This window comes from Fringilla coelebs (assembly GCF_963513975.1).
Source record: "Fringilla coelebs genome assembly, chromosome: Z".
NCBI lineage: Eukaryota > Metazoa > Chordata > Aves > Passeriformes > Fringillidae > Fringilla > Fringilla coelebs.
Genome location: NC_140031.1, coordinates 25895855 through 25911918, shown reverse-complemented (window position 1 = coordinate 25911918; position 16064 = coordinate 25895855). Strand labels below are relative to the sequence as shown.

General features: G+C 36.1%; 1 protein-coding gene across 2 annotated transcripts in view; it reads left to right on the top strand.

Annotated features, from left to right (window-relative positions):
- The window catches only part of FCHO2 (FCH and mu domain containing endocytic adaptor 2), an 83471-nt gene that overhangs the window by 26098 nt on the left and 41309 nt on the right, over nt 1-16064 (top strand). For both annotated transcript variants that reach the window (XM_084225726.1, XM_084225725.1), the window contains exon 9: nt 14504-14548. In XM_084225726.1, the coding sequence (XP_084081852.1) occupies nt 14504-14548 (45 nt within the window). The remainder of the gene's footprint in view (nt 1-14503; nt 14549-16064) is intronic.

The following is a 16064-nucleotide window of genomic DNA, read 5'->3' as shown; positions in this document are numbered from 1 at the left end:
GTATGCACCTTGAATTTTCTTTTACAGTATTAAATTCTTTTATTGATAGGAACTTTGTCAAGCAGTCATGGTGCAGGGAGAAAGCATAGTCAAACTCAGCAGCAAAAGAATATAAGTTCACGAGAAGTTTTGAAGTGTTAAAGACTAGCAACACAGACTTCTAATGACGTAATTATGCTTACTGCTTCTAACATTTGTTTTATTAACTTAGCATCATAAAACTTTGGTAATTCGAAAGATTTGGAAGGCAAAGTGAGGTATCAGTCTTCTGAGAATGAAAAGGAAACAACCACTCAAGGACTGCTTTTTCTTTATTAAACTCCCATCTAAGAACTGTTCACGATGAAAAGATAATTCACAGAACAAATGTTGAAAGTCTGTGGAATGTATTTATTAATTAGGTTGAAGAAGGAGATGGCTCCTCAGAAAAATCTAAGTATTCACTGTAAAAAATTATACTGACTTGGCTTACAAAATAAATGCAAAAAAACTGTCTTCTGGATATCACTGCTTAAATCTGTTTAAAGGCAATATTTTAAAATTCCCCAGGACTATGTAAGCCTTTTTTCATAATTTTCATATTATTTGTGGGTTACTATGGTAAGTGAGATTGTGGGTACTTTCAGATAAAATAAACTAAAAAGGCAATGGATAGCAAAGTATTTTAGTTTATTTTGGTATATTCTACCTATTTATAGTTATTCACAGCAGAGTTCACTTGCTTTTATTTATATCTGTAAAAATAAGAATGAATCTGAAATTAAGAACTGATGAGAACTACAAACCATTTACCGTAAAGTTAGTTGCGTATCTGAAGTGTATCTGTACAGTGATGTCTGTTTTACCAGATTATATGGGCTCCCTCTGGTGGCTAATTTCTGTCACCTGGAGTCAGAATGTACAGAGGGTATCTAGAATTCAAGTCTTTCTTGTACAAATAACGGGTTTTCTTTCAAAGAGTAATGCTTTGTGTGAGTTTTTTAATTCACTCAGGAACTTCTTTACAATGGCTCTTTTTGCACTGCTACCTAAATAACTTACTTAGTCAGCTTTACAACCTGATTCTCACTAATTTCTTTTAATTTTTTCTTTATTAAATCAGTTGAGAATTTAGAGTTTTTAAGAACACAATATTTGAAGAAGTTACAATTTTTCTTTTCTGACTTGTGTTCAGTGAAAAAAAAACCCAAAAGACTAAACCACTTACATCCAAAGTTGAAATCTTTATTTTTAACTGAAAAAAAAGTTAGTGTAAAACACCAAAAAAAAAAGAAAGTTGGCAGGGCCAGTAAGGCTTCAGATCAGAATTTAATGTGTTCCCTCAACTGCCTCCATCACCCAGAGGAGTCAGGATGAGGTCAAGGAATTGGGCCCATGTGATTCTCATGAGGTTCAACAAGACCAAGTGCGAGGTGCTGCACCTGGCTCAGAGCAGCCCTGGTACCAGCACAGGCTGGGGATGCACAGATCACAGCAGCCCTGCCCAGAAGGATTTGGGGGTGCTGCTGGCTGAGAGGCTGGACATGCCCCAGCCATGGGCACTCACAGCCCAGAGAGCCACACGTGTCCTGGGCTGCAGCCAGAGCAGGGTGGGCAGCAGGGCAGGGAGGGGATTCTGCCCCTCTGCCCTGCTGAGACCCCACTGCAGTGCTGCATCAGCTCTGGGGTCCCAGCACAGCAAGGACATGGAACTGCTGGGGTGGTCCAGAAGAGAGACACCAAGTTTATTAAAACACCTCTCCTATGAGGACAGGCTGAGGGAGTTGAGGCTGTATAGCCTGGAGAACAGTATGCTCCAGGAATAGCTAATTGTGGCCTTCCAGTACTTAAAATGGCCTTATAGGAAAGATGGGGACAAGAAATTAGAGCCTGCAGTAATATGGCAAGGAGTAACATTTTTAAACTAAAAGAGAGTAAATTCAGACTAGACATAAGTAAGGCATTTTTTATGATGAGGGTGGTGAAACACTTGAACGGGTTGCTCAAAGTAGTAATTTTTCCATCCATGGAACCATTAATTGTCGTGTTTGACAGGACTCCGAGCCACCTGATGTTGTCAGAGACGTCTCTGCTTATTGCAGGGTGATTGGACTAGGTGAGCTGTAAAGATCCCTTCCAACCCAAAACATTCTAGGATCCTATGATATGTTCCTGGTGTTAGGTTTAAGAACAGATTTGATACCATCAGTTGGAAGATCTTTAGTCACTTATATAGTCCTGCAATGTTCACCAAAACCTAACCACTTCTGATTGATTGGTTTCCTTTGTTGTAATCTGTTGCTTCATATTCCTTGGAAAATTATTTTATTTTATGGCAGAAAATATCTGCTTTTCTTCCAGGGTATATTTAAATCAATAATGGAAGTGATACCAGAGTATTCTTCTTCCAGATTAATGAGATACCAATGAGCTGTAGCTCTAGATACTTAATCTATTAATCTGTTAAAAAATTGGTTTGTTCTAGTGTGAAACATTGGTGCACAAGACATAATCTATTAATCTGTTAAAAAATTGGTTTGTTCTTGTGTGAAACATTGGTGCACAAGACATAGAAGCAGCTAAGAAGTTTAAGCTCATGTTCTTTTTAGATTTTATATCTGAAACTTTCAGGTTAATATCAAATGTCTTTTAAGAGGGTAGTGAATGCCTATATATCTGTAGTTGATAATGAGTAATTTTTAATTTTAGTTACTGAATTACCATGTCTACTTCTCGTATATGGGGAACTAAATGTGTGTGTTTGTTCCTTTATTAGTTTTTGCCCACTACACCGTTCACTTAGAAGGTTCCGTCCGGCCCAGCCTTGAACACTTTCAGAGATAAGGCATCCACAGCCTCTCTGAGCAACCCATTCCTGCACCCTCACAGTAAAGAATTTCAGCACCTTCACAGTAAAGAATTTCATTCTAGTATTTAATCTAAACCTGTCCTCCTGTTAAGGTCATTCTCTCTTTCCTATCACTACCTGCCCTTGTGAAAAGGCCCTCTTCAACTTTTCGTGTAGGCCCACTGTAAGTACTGGAAGGTGCTCTAAGGATACACCTGGATTTCTGGATTGTGAGTGCCCATGGCTGGGTCACGGTAAGCTGCTTGTAAACAAACACCACCACATCTTTCTTTCAGAAGGCTGAAACCTTCTCAACCCATTCTCTGCCCAGCCTATATAGGTGCTTGGAATTGCCCTGACCCAGAATCCTGCAGTTGGCCTTTTTTAATTTCCAGAGGTTTGCACAGGCCCATCTCTTGGGCCTATTCTAGGTCCCTCTGGATGGCATTCCTTCTCTCTAGTGGTTCCATCATGCCACACAACTTGGTGTCATTGGCAAACTTGCTGCAGGCGCTCCCAGCTGTCCATATCAGTGACAGAAATGTTAAACAGTACCAGTCCCAATACTGTCCCCTGGGGAACACCACTTGTCACTGCTTTCCACGTGGACATGGAGTTTTTGATGGCAACTCTTAGAGTGCAGCCATCCAGCCAATTCCTGTCAGTTATGTGTCTCTCCAGTTTACAGACCAAGATACAATGCAAAACAGTGTCAAATGCTTTGCAGAAGTCCAGGGTAGATGACATCAGTTGCTCTTCCCTTATCCACCAGTGATGTAATCCAATTGTAGAAGGCCTTTGTCTTCATTAATTTGTTGTGGTATCGTTGTTAGTGGTTATTGATAGTTTGTTCCTCCATTTTTTCCTTTTTTTCTTTAAAAATATTGAAGATGAAATCAAGACTTTTACTGTAATGCAGATTGAAAAATGGAAAGCCATAATCTTGTTTGCTCTCTTGTTCTGTAATAAAACAATGATGTGCAGATGACAATTACTACATACGCTGTGCTGTTATTTAGCGTGAGTGAGAGAGGCATTGGTCATTTTCAGCTGTAGTAATTTTTTTTTAATTACTGGTTTTGTGCTAGCTTAATCCATGTTTCAGAATCTGAGAGCCTGTAGAAATACTTCTTGGCTCTTTTCAATATCCATTCAATAAATTTGAGCTTTTTACAGGGCCTGAAAGAGGTTTACATTTTTAAAAATATTGAAAATTTTTGCCTGCAATTCATCTAGTCTTTGGATTAAATGATAACAGTAGTTTACAGTGTTTATTACCAACAGTTCCTGTTGGTCAGCCATCACTGGCTCTTCCACATATTGTAAAGTATTTGACTTTTGTTTCTCTTGTCGTTTTAGATACCAGAAATATAGTATGAATATTTTTAATAAAATGGCAGTTCCACAGATAACAAGATTAAGAAAGGACAGATGTAGTATTCCCATTCTGTTTCTTCCCTCCACCAGTTGCAAAAATTGGCAATTTTGTCAGTAATCTGTAATGCTCATTTAAAAAAATGTTTGGTTTGTTGATTTTTGGAGCTGTTGAAGACCTCTTTCACTTTATTCTATGCAAAAGAAATAGTCTCAAGGCTCCTAGTAAACTCCAGTCATGGAACAGAGTAAGGTTGTTCATGTCAAGTGGAGACATAATTTTAAAATGACAAAAAATTCCTGAATTGCTTTCTGGAAATGGTATAAAGTAGACTAAGTTGATACAATTTTCAGTCAGTTAGGAGTGCTATAATGTCAGGATCACTACTTTTTCACAAGGTAGCACATAGTAGAAAAAAATGTCCTGGCATCTTTCTTAGTGTGCTGGTGATCCTTTTCTGTTCTGAGAGAGCACATTTGGGAGCTCTTTCTATTAGCAGAGATCATGAAGCATTAAATCTTTAAGTTAATAAACATCTAAACCCCAAATTTTACCTAGCCTTTAATTCAACTGTTTTCTGATTCTGTGAACTCATCTGATTATTGCTTATTTAGTTAGAATAACGTTTCATGTGGCTGTCTGTTGGCGATGGCATTAGTAAAAAGCTTGGTGTGAGTTTATCACATGCTTTCAGGCCTTTTGTAAGTTGCCTGTTGTGACCACTTAGGTCCTAAATGTCCATGAAAAGTACTGCTTATGTGTTTTTTCCCAAAACAAACACAAGAGTGTCAGAGTGAGCTGCACCACAGCTGAAAATTAGTGCTGGTAGTGTTAATGCACAGTTGTACTCGCTCCATGTTAATACTTCTGTTAAGTTAGTGTGTTGTGTTAAATGGCATGTTTTGTATCTAATGAAGAAATGTACCAAATAAACAAGATTAAGCAGTGGGGGAAAAAAGAGGGTTAAGAATAAATGTATTACTCCTAAAAATTTTTATAAACAAGTTAATCCTTTCCCAGACTTTGAGGCAAAACAAGGGCCACTGAATACTGAAGTTTGCTTTGATTAGAGCTTACTAGCGTTTCACATGGTTAAATAACGAACTCTGTTTTGAAAGAAAGACTTTAAACAGTGCTGGGTGTGGCATTTATTTTTTTCCATGGGTTTGTTTGATAACATAGTAGTTTACAGCACATATAAAAATACTGTTCTAGGACACTAAACAAGTTACAAAGTAGATGTAAATAAACACTGAAAATAGTTAGTACTGACTTTTGAACAGCTCTGCAGGACATTTTTGAGCTTCTTTTCCTCAGGGAAGGGTTACAAAGCAAGTATTTATTTTATGTTCTTATAAATTATTTTCTTTGTATTTTCTTTAAATACTGTGAATACTTTAGTGCTGCTTACGCTTGTGGTTAAATGCACAAATAGCTTGGAATGTCACAGTTGCTCAAAGACTGTGCCCACATATAGTTCTACACAGAAGGCTGACTGAGAATGAGCTTAGTTTATCAACACTGACAGTGTCCAAGGGATTCAGCAAAGTATTCTTTGTAAAGGACTATTGCTGTATTTCAGAAGTTAATTAAAGAAATTAAGTATTAATATTTTTTGAGGATTTTATGAGAAGCTGGGCTTGAGGCAGGTAGAAAAGTCTTTAGGGGCCTTATGCTGTAGAACTGATTTCGAGGAGGAGATACAAGCTGGAAAGCTGTACCAGCAAATGTATCTTAACTGCTGTCCTAGATGTCTGTTTTATTTTGCCTGCAAAAATTCGGTTCTTTCAACAAACTGCCATAGCTTCCATGGGCTTCTAGTCTGAAGATTTGCTAGCATAGGTTTTTAATAATTACATGTATCTAAGTTGTAAACTTGTGTTCGAATGCAATTTATTGATTTTAATGGTCTGGAGAGTTATAAAGGAGCAAGTTTTGTTGAAAGAAATATTTGAATGCGAGTGGAAGAATCATAGCATTGATAAAAATATCTTGGACGACATCAGTAGACATAGCAGGGTGAGAACTAGATTGTGAATGATCTGGAACATGCAGTAAGACAAAGTACTGTTGGGCGCACTCAATTTTTTTTTCCCTACAGGCAAACAATTCAGTTGCAGCCTAACATTCAAAAGAGTTTTTGGGATTGCAGGAGCAAAGCAACATCCATTTCAGTAACTTAAATAGGAGGAATATATTAAGTAAGTGATAGTCATCACAAATGCAGTAGGATGTAAATGGATTCTACTATGAACAGAAAAATTGAATAGCTTTAAAACAACTGAAAACAGAAAAAGCACACTGAGATGTGTTTTATGCTGATAAAGCAAATAATACCTGTACTTTACTTATACAAAAACATAACTTCATATATAATTAATATTTAGGAATGGTTTGATATTTTGAACTTATTTATTTGGGGTATATTTTTCTTTTAAGGTAGGAAATGTTCTTTGTTTTGTAATGAGAAAAAGATGTTTTTGTTTGAAAGTTCTGGATGCTATAAAATATATTACTCTATTTTTGCTCCATAGGGTCACGTTAAACATCTTAACTTTTGAGGATTTCATGGGCTTAAGTTCAGTACTTCAGTAAGGAACCATACCTCTCTTCATTTACAGGGAGAATGTGTGACTTCTAAAAAAATATATGATTCTTTGAAACTCTTTGAATATGAGGTCTCTAACTTGACATATTTACAATGTCTAGTGTTCCAGAATCTTAGCTGAATCATCTTAAAAGTGCCTGTGCATTTCTTTCATCACTGCATACTTGCAGTTTTCAGCAGGTGCATCATGTAGACAGACAGAGTCTTTTGTTACAGATACTTATATTTATAGACTAGAGTTATGCTCTTGTTAGTACTTTTTCCACACCTCTCCTTCAATTTTCACAAGACTTCTACTTTCTACACAATTTGATGGAAAAGGAGAGTGTAGAAATGAGGAGGTTGCTAGAGGAAGAAGAAGCTTCCAAACTACTACTAATTTAGAGGGTCCGCAGACAGCTGAGTATGTATTTATATGTATTTTTTATGTTGGCCTGCCACTTAACTTATGAATACTTAAAACCAGCCATTTTTCACATCCTGTTTTTTATGCAGTCAGAAAGAAAATATGGAGTGAAGCTGAAGCAAAAGCAGGAGTAGAAAAGGATGAGAAAAGGGGTCTTAATGCTCTGCAGATTGGTGTATTAGCTGACATTATTTTGCTGTTCGTAGGCCTCACGCTTTCATAGATCATAGCAATGTTTGTTGTCACACTCAGGTGTCGCAACCTAGACAGAGCTCTGCCTTGAATCATTGCCTTTGTACATGTTTCCTGTCTCTTTTGAAAACTCTTGTGTTATCAGAACAATGAAAAATAGTTTTTAACTGATGTTTGCCACCTTTTTATTTTAGAGTAAAGAAATCTGGTTTTCCCTTCTGATGACAAACATCTTAATTGATAAATGTTATTTTAAGGCTACTCAGATTATGATCCTTTTCTGCTGTTTTTGGTCTGTAAGCCACATAGGAATAGTGTCCCTTGAGTACTTGCTGTATTCACATAGTTTGTAGCCAGAGGACCAGAAAAGCCTGAGGTGGATAATGTTGCTTTTGATCTGGTGAACTGAGTGCAGGGCTGGAAGCCTAATAACAGAATCAGGGTTAAAATTCTTCATCTGAAAAAATTCTTTCCAAGGAAATGCTATATGGTGCTACTGATAATTGTCATTATTTCTGGTGCCAGTATCACCTCTATCTTTCCGTCTTCTTTTCCTTAATTGAATACTGTTACTGTGCTATAGTTTTTGGGGGGGGGGGGTTTGGGTTTTTTTCTTTGTTTGTTTGGTTTTTTGGTTTGGTTTTTTTTTTTTTTGAGGAAGATTTGATGAGGCATTCAACATCTCTAGAGGCTATGTATCAGCTAGGCTGATATATCATTCTGAGGCTATAACAAAGAGTAGTCATAAATTCAGTGATTGGTGTGGTGGAACTGTATTTATCAAATTAGATTAAAGGATAATGTTTTGCCAGTATTATTTCAGTGTTTTCCCTCAGACTGACCTGTTAGCAGGCCAGTTTTATTTTTTTGTCCCTTATGCTCTTTTTGGCAAAGAGCTGACCAAATCAATAAATTAAGATTTGCTTGTAGCAATTTGGTACTAGCATGATAACTGTATCACATGTATGAAATTTAGCTCAAAGAAAACAGCTGTTCATCTTTACTCTGCATTCCTCCAAATAAGATATGCTTTTATTTGGTTTTTCCTTCTTTTTTTAAAATGTAGAATAAAAGGTCCTTTTCTAGGAAAAGACCATTCTTATTGTTTTATAAAATCATTTCTCATGTATGGACAGGCAATAAAAATGGGAACTTAGTGTTTGTTAGAAACACTGATGTTGACAGAATATATTCGGGCTTCCGGGCTTCTGAATTTGAAAGCTTGAATTTTTTTGCTAAACATGTCACAGGATCAGATGATGGCAAGAAAAAGATTGCTTATATGTTTGTGTACATACAAAATTGACCTTTGTGATGCAGCTTGACATCTAAACACTAAAAGCAGTCATTTGTTTTGACAGCAGAATTAATTGAGGCTAAAACAGTCGAAATTCCACTTGTATCAAGCTTTTCATTAGGAACTGCTGTCTGGCTTTAGTGCTGTCAGAAAAATAACCTGTTCTGCTATGATTAAATAGCAGAATGATGGTCGGTCCACTGAATTTGAGAGAGAGGTTGAATAAACTTTCTACTGCGGAAACAATTCAGAAGTGACACGCTGCAAGGGGGGTCAGAATGTGCATTGATATCCAGCTGAGCTGTCAACTGGCACTGAGCCAGACACGCAAAGCTTTGCCATTTGAAGCAGCATGTGAAGCATATGCAGTTTAAAAAAATTGTCCTCCTTTCATGCATGATTTACACTCAGAGACAAACTTTTGTTTTTGTTGAAAACAAGAATATGGTTTGTTATTGCATTGTAACTACAGGTATAGATTTATGGAGTATTTTTAGATTTTGCCTGAAACGGATATATTAATGTTTATGTGTGTGCATGCATGTGAGTGAATCCTCAGGCTGCAGGGAAAGGCAGTTTTGGGGGCTGCTCTGAGGGTCAGAGTGTTACTAGTTACTGAAAATTATGTGAAGTTAATATCAGTATAATGTTTCTTTCTGTCATGCATGCCCCCTTAAGATGGAAAGGACGCAGTTTTCAAAAGCAGATGCAAATGTAAAGCAGTTCTTATTTGAATTGTTAACTTCTTTATTTGTTTAACTTTTTAGCTCTATGGGATTTTTTCCAGTTCATTGATATACTTACTGGGGGCACTATTTCAGAGTATGACATAATATTATGTTTTCCTTACTAGTATATTGGTTGGCTTTTGCATTTGACTTGTTTATTTGAGAATCCAAACAGTAATTTTTTTTTTCCTCTCAGTTGAGGAAAGTGGGAGTTATTTTATTGTTTTGGCATTAGCAAAACATTCTCCCAATGTCTCCCTCACAGAGATTTTATGTAAAAGTTATACAGACAGGCTAGAAAACCTGTATCTAGGATTTTGTGGAGATAGGTTTTGTCTTGTTTTTTGGTTTTTTTTTAAGTAGCAGATATAAGATAGTTTCTGTAGTTGCCTTGAACATACTCTGAAAGTACTGTTCCCATAGATGTAAGCTAAATATGTAGGAGATTCTATAAGATAATGTACAGTGCAATACATCTTCTTCATTTGTCTGTCAATAAGAGCATTAGCTCCTTATTGCTAGCTGTACTACTCTACCTTTAGGGTCGTGTAAGCTCACATACTCACATGCCACTTGAAACAAGAGAAACATGTAGTTACTGAACAGTCCAGGTGATGCATCCTGAGATGCATCCTTACTCACTGGTGCTTAATTTATGCAAGTGTCACTTCTTAAATTATGAAGTTATGAATTCAGTAAATTATGAAATTAACTAAAATGAAAATTACACTGTATTATATTATTGTATAATTTATATTTATACAAATTACTTTTTTCTGTTCCAGCAAACAAAAGCTGCTTTATTTTCAAGAGCCTAAGAACTACCCAATCCTGGTGTATTCACCTTAGTCTCTTGTCAATTAGCAGCTGTCTGCCTCCATGTGTTTGTGAAACCATACTCCATTTGCTTTCTCTTCTTGTCCTTATTCTGTCCCCGCTGGTAGAATACTGTGAGCATTCAAAAACTCAGTGCAGCTTGCAGTGATGCTTGCTAGGATTGTATGTACAGTTAGAGGAGCTTACTGTTTTTTAATGTCTGCTTCCTTTGTAGAATACTACTATTTCTCATTAGCATCTGGATACTCATGTCTCTTTCTATTACAAAGGCTAACCTTCATGTATGCACTGTATTTATTATTTTTTTTCTATTCTGTGTGTCTACAGTACCAAATGCATGCAAGTCTGTATAGAGGTATTGGAGGTGTTAAAGCTAGTATTACCAAAGTAAGGATTAATATAGCAGCAGGGAGAGAAGACTTCTGAAAGTTGTGGTCTCCTTGCAACAGAACATTAAATCAGAGACCTTTGCAAGGATTGGACTCACTATAACTTATTTACTCTGAAACAGTCTTGAAATGTCTTTTTGTTTTTTACAGTACTGCTGTAGTTTTAGAATTTGGTTTTGTGTTCATATGAATGCTTGAGAATGGGCTTCCTTCTCAATTCACATTATTGTCTTGTTATGAGAAAAACACCAAAGGAAATTTTATTGCTTTGATTGCAGTACTGCCAAATAGCTGTGTTGTCAGTATTATCACCTGTGCTGCAGTATGGCGCCATTTAGATGGTTTTTAGTGCCTTAGGCTATCAGGTAGCATGGACTCTAGAGACTGCTTCAGGAAATTACTTCAGTCCCCAACATCAACATTACTTCTTTAATGTGAAGCAACTGCTTTTTTTTCTTTTAATGCTGCAATGGACAGTGAATCTGTTTACTTGCATCAAAACTTTTAGCCATTGTAATCATTCAGATTTTGAGCTGAAGTCCTTGTTGGTGTTAAGTACAGTCTACAGTACAATCATTGGGCACAAGTCTGTTCTGAAAACTTTTTGCCTCCTACAGGTAATGCATCCACCTTAAAAACTTCATGTAATTGTTACAGAAGCTCTTGAAATACCAGAACATCAGTTTGCATGCTTTGACTTCTGTTTGTATATTACATATGTCTGGCAATCTCCATAATGCCAATCCACTGGTAGTTCTTGACTAGAGCAACTTCTGACTTCTTGACATCTGATTAAGGAATCAGAAAGATATGCATTATGGTATCACAGACGAGAAAGCTTTCTGAGTTGGGATTTTTTTATAGGGGTTTGGGGGATTTTTTTTCAGTGCTAGTGCAGCTGCTTTTGTTTCCATGTTCTAGACAGACAGTGGGCAGTGCTGGAAAACTTTTTAAGAAACTATCTGAATTCTTTATTGATGCTATGTTCCTGTAACAGCATGTGTTCCTAAGGCCTTCTGGCTGATTAGGAGACTGCAGCTAGTTCTAGCAGAGGACAGTGTGGTGATAACACACAGTTCTGGCTGGACAGCAGTACTATCACCTCTTTGCACTCAAAGACATCTGTCCACAGGAGACTCCAGGTGTTATGCAGGCTATTGAAAGCTTCTCACAGCTATCCTGTTTTCTAAGTTAGTACATTATAGAGTGCCACTATAGACAGGAATATCTATTTCTGAAATATTACTTTGATTAAAAATACTGTGCCCAAGGCAAAATATGGTACTCTTCATGGCAGACATATAGGAAGCAGAACTGTTCAGAGGTTTGAAGTTACAGAACAAAACTTGTCAGAAAATATAAAACTGTTAAAAATTTCACTCTGCTCCATTCAAAAGGGCAAATTGGATGCACAGAATATTCTTAGTTGGAAGGCACCCACAAGGATCATCAAGTCCAATTCTCAAGTTAATAGCCCGTATAGGGATTGAACCCACAACCTCGGTGTTAATAGCACCATGCCCAAACCAACTGACCTAATTACATACAGCCACTGGCATGAATTTCTGAAATTCCAAAGGAAGAAGGGGCCTATACAAATTTGAGTAGGAAAGGTAAGTTGTTACCAAAATAGGTTTTTGAATTGTAACTGGTTCACGTTATCTGTGTGTTTCTGTAGTAAAGAATGTGTCTTCAAATATAAATTCTTACAAGGCATAAAAAACTCACCTTTAAAGGCAAATGTTTTAGGCAAACATAATGGAAAAAAATAGATCAACTTGGATGTCTTGTTGAAGAAAATCTTTCTTTTCTGGAAAATAAGTATTTTAGGAGTGGAAGTTAAGATACTGATCTGAAATATGGATAAGCTAGATTTGAGCCTTCATTATTTCTTTTAATCATTACTGTAAAAGCTGTAAAATGAAGGAGATCATTCTTAGTAGAAAGGATAAAGAAATGGTGGAATTCTGAAAAAGCCTGAGTATTTTATTCCTCTGAAAATATATTGAAGTCTCAGTGTTTACAGGTTCCTTTCTTTTGCTTTAGGGATGAGTGTTTATAGTTGTTTTGGCTTTTCAAAAATTTTTCCTAGCAAAATGAGAATATGTATAGAAGGAAGAAACAGAAATAGTTGAATCATTAGCAAAGTGATGAAAAATATGTGGTCTGAAGTGTAGTTCCAAAAAAGTAACAGTTATGTTTTTCAGCTGCTACATTTTATGGCATTTTTATGAATGTCTTGCTTAATATCCTGTGAGCAATAGAGTTTAATTTTGTAAAATAAAATGTTGATTCAATCAATATGGAGATGTAGACATGTACTGTTCTAAAAATCAGTTTTCCTGGATTTTCTTTTCCTGTTCTTTTGTTTTACAAGATACCCAGGTTTGCTTCTTTTTGGAGCATGCTGACTTTGTTTTACTGTAGATTTAGTGAAGAGCAAAAGAGAAAGTATTGGAAGACCAGTGTAAAATGAGCATGTATTTATGATATGTAACAGTTTGAGAGAGCTATAAGGAATTTGCATCTTGTCTTTCTATATTGAATAATTGGACTTGAAGTCATTTACTAATTAAAATTTAAAGGTCTGTTAAGACTGCTATTTGAGATTTGTCTTTTAATATTCTGCTTCCAAGAGCATCATTTGGAGGCCACAAAATTACATTATGATAAGTGAGATATTGATAGGTTCTAGTCCAAAATTCTGATCCTGTTGTTTTACAAACTTTTTAATTTGTTTTTACTGACTGAGAAAATTTTGCAAACTCAGTCTTAATTACAGTAAATATAAATTAATACTTTGAGCATGCCATAATTAAAAAAGAAAACAAGTCATTAGAAGAAATTTTCCCTGCTGGCTTATCTGTAACGTATCTGTATATAAACTTGTGTGCATGCTATCAAATGTTTGTAGAAAGGTAAGTAATAACCCCTGTGGCCACTGTGCAACAGGGATTATAACTATTATTATTATAGCATGCTAAACTTTTTCTTCTGTGGATACAGATACAAGGTAATCCAACATGGGCTGGAGGAAAAGGTGCCTGCCTGCATGTGCTCTCTGTTTTCATTGCACTTCCACAAGTGCTGGTACGATTCTGTCATTCCCTAAACAAGATCCTACAGAAACTCACACTGTTTTCTGTATACATGCTTCCTAAAATGTCTCAGAGTGGGATTAAATAAATTCTAGGTTTAGGAGTATATAGAAATAAATGAGACTTAGGACATCAATTTGCAATGGCAATTGACTGTTAATTTGTGGCAAATGTAATATGAGGAATTTCTTTAGATCCAGAACTTAGCTAGTGTTCTCTTTTGGTTTGGTCTTGTGGGGTCTTAATGATTTTTTTGGAAAAAAAATTATTTATTGCTCTGTTTCAGGTTTTACCTGGCACTTCTAATTGTATAGGCTATTGGCTGTGGAGAGGAAACACTAGAACTAGCAATGCAGGGTTAGAAAAAGTGTGACTTTCAAAATTAGGGCTATAGCTTTTCCTTTTTCATTTTTACACATACAGTTCTTGTTCATTAAAAGAAGGTAAATTGAAAACCTTACACTGATGCTATATTATAAATACAATTTTGAAAGAGGACACAAATTAGATATAGGCAATTGAATTGTAGTTAGATGATGACTAGTATTTTAATTTTTCAGTATGGAGGAGTGAAAAAACTGCTTTACATATGTGATTTTGCAGTATCTTTGGCCATTGGCAGAGTAATTGTGCCTTTCAGTTACTACCAACATTTGTAATTCAATTATCTCACATTTTCAATATTAGTTGTAATTAAAATAGATGAAATTTGACCTAATGTTTATCTTCATTGTCATTTCTTTAAGGTCCTATTGAGTTTGAAGAATGCAACACATCCAGTGTAGCTGAAGGTGAGTTGCTGTAGCATAGTATTTACATGAGAATGCTGTGGATTAGGACCTGAACTGTGAAGCATCAGTGTGTGAGTCTGTATAACTTAAAGTGCTCCAATAGACTAAAATGCTGTTTTTCTTTTGGGAAACAGGCATCAATGACAGTAAGACTGGGGTTTTAGCTTTTATATTTTTCAGATTCTCTGCTGCCTGGTATGTAACTCTGAAACTTCATATTAGGTATTAGTAGGTTCTCTTCACAGGATAGTTAGACAAAACAATCCCTTCCCAAGTAGAGAATCAAGGACAACCATTACCCAAAAAAGCATAAACAATAGCGAAGAGAAAGGTGTGAGCCAGGGAGTTGAAACTTCATGATCTGGAGCTGTAACTGGACAATTGAACCCACTATGTAGATGAACCAAAATTTATGAAAGTATAAAAACTCATGACTAGGATCCATCTTGGATTCATCCTGGGTGTAGCCCTGGCCAGGCTCTTGTAGTGTCCAAGGTGTATCCTTTTAAGGCCTTTCAATAGATACCTGTTTTGTCCATTTAGCTCTTTTTAGTCTCTGTTCCAGATCAGCCTTTCTAGGCATCAAGGCCTATAAAACCTTTATAAGACTAATGCATAAAGGTCAGATAATTTGAGTGTTTCCTACAAGTATACTTTGGCTAACGCTTTGTCTTTGCAGAGGTTTGGATTTTATTCAGTTATGAATGTGTTGTAGCTTAATTTGCAAGTGTCAAAACAATGGGCTCTTCCATTGTTACTGTGTCAGTTAAACTAAGCCTAATGTAGGGTTATGGTTGCAAAGTCTTTCTTTGTTGGTGCAGCTTTTTTTGCTTAGGGGATTGTTTAAAGTGGTTAAGAACTGCTTTCTGTCCGTAAGCTGTGTCTTTACTTGTGGGACAGAGGAGTCAGCAGTATAACTTATAGCATCCAAAAACTTTTTTAAGTTGCCAAGATTTTGGCTGAGACTTGAAATCTCTTCTAACTGAAGCAGAGAAGATCCATGTTCAGAAATTACTTTCATACTCTATTTGCCATTAGTTTGGTCTGCATAAGGCACAGAGGAAAAACAAAGCCCAGACATTTAAAAATAATCTTGGAGAAAATTATGCTCCTCAGTTTATATTACTGACTCTACAGCTACCTGATTTGAGAAGTTTGGAGTTATTGAAAATTTCTAGGAGCGGAGAGGTTCCTTATGCACTGTGTAATGTATTTTTGTAAAGGGAAATATAATAAAATGCTTGAATTAAGAGTGGTTTAATTTTGGAAACCAAATTATTTCTACCACTCTGCTCAAAAGCATGCTGTCAGTAGTATCATGCATCAAAACCAAATTGTAGACTAGTTGGATCAGATACTTGCACTTAGTCATTTTGTTTGGCAGTCTGCTTTGCCTCAGCAAACATTGTGAAGAAGCAGATGTGGTAGTAAGTCTGAGGAAATATTTAAGTGTATTTTAGTTTTAGTACATTAAGTGGGAATGAAAGCAATATGAAGGCAATGAAACTTTTTTCAG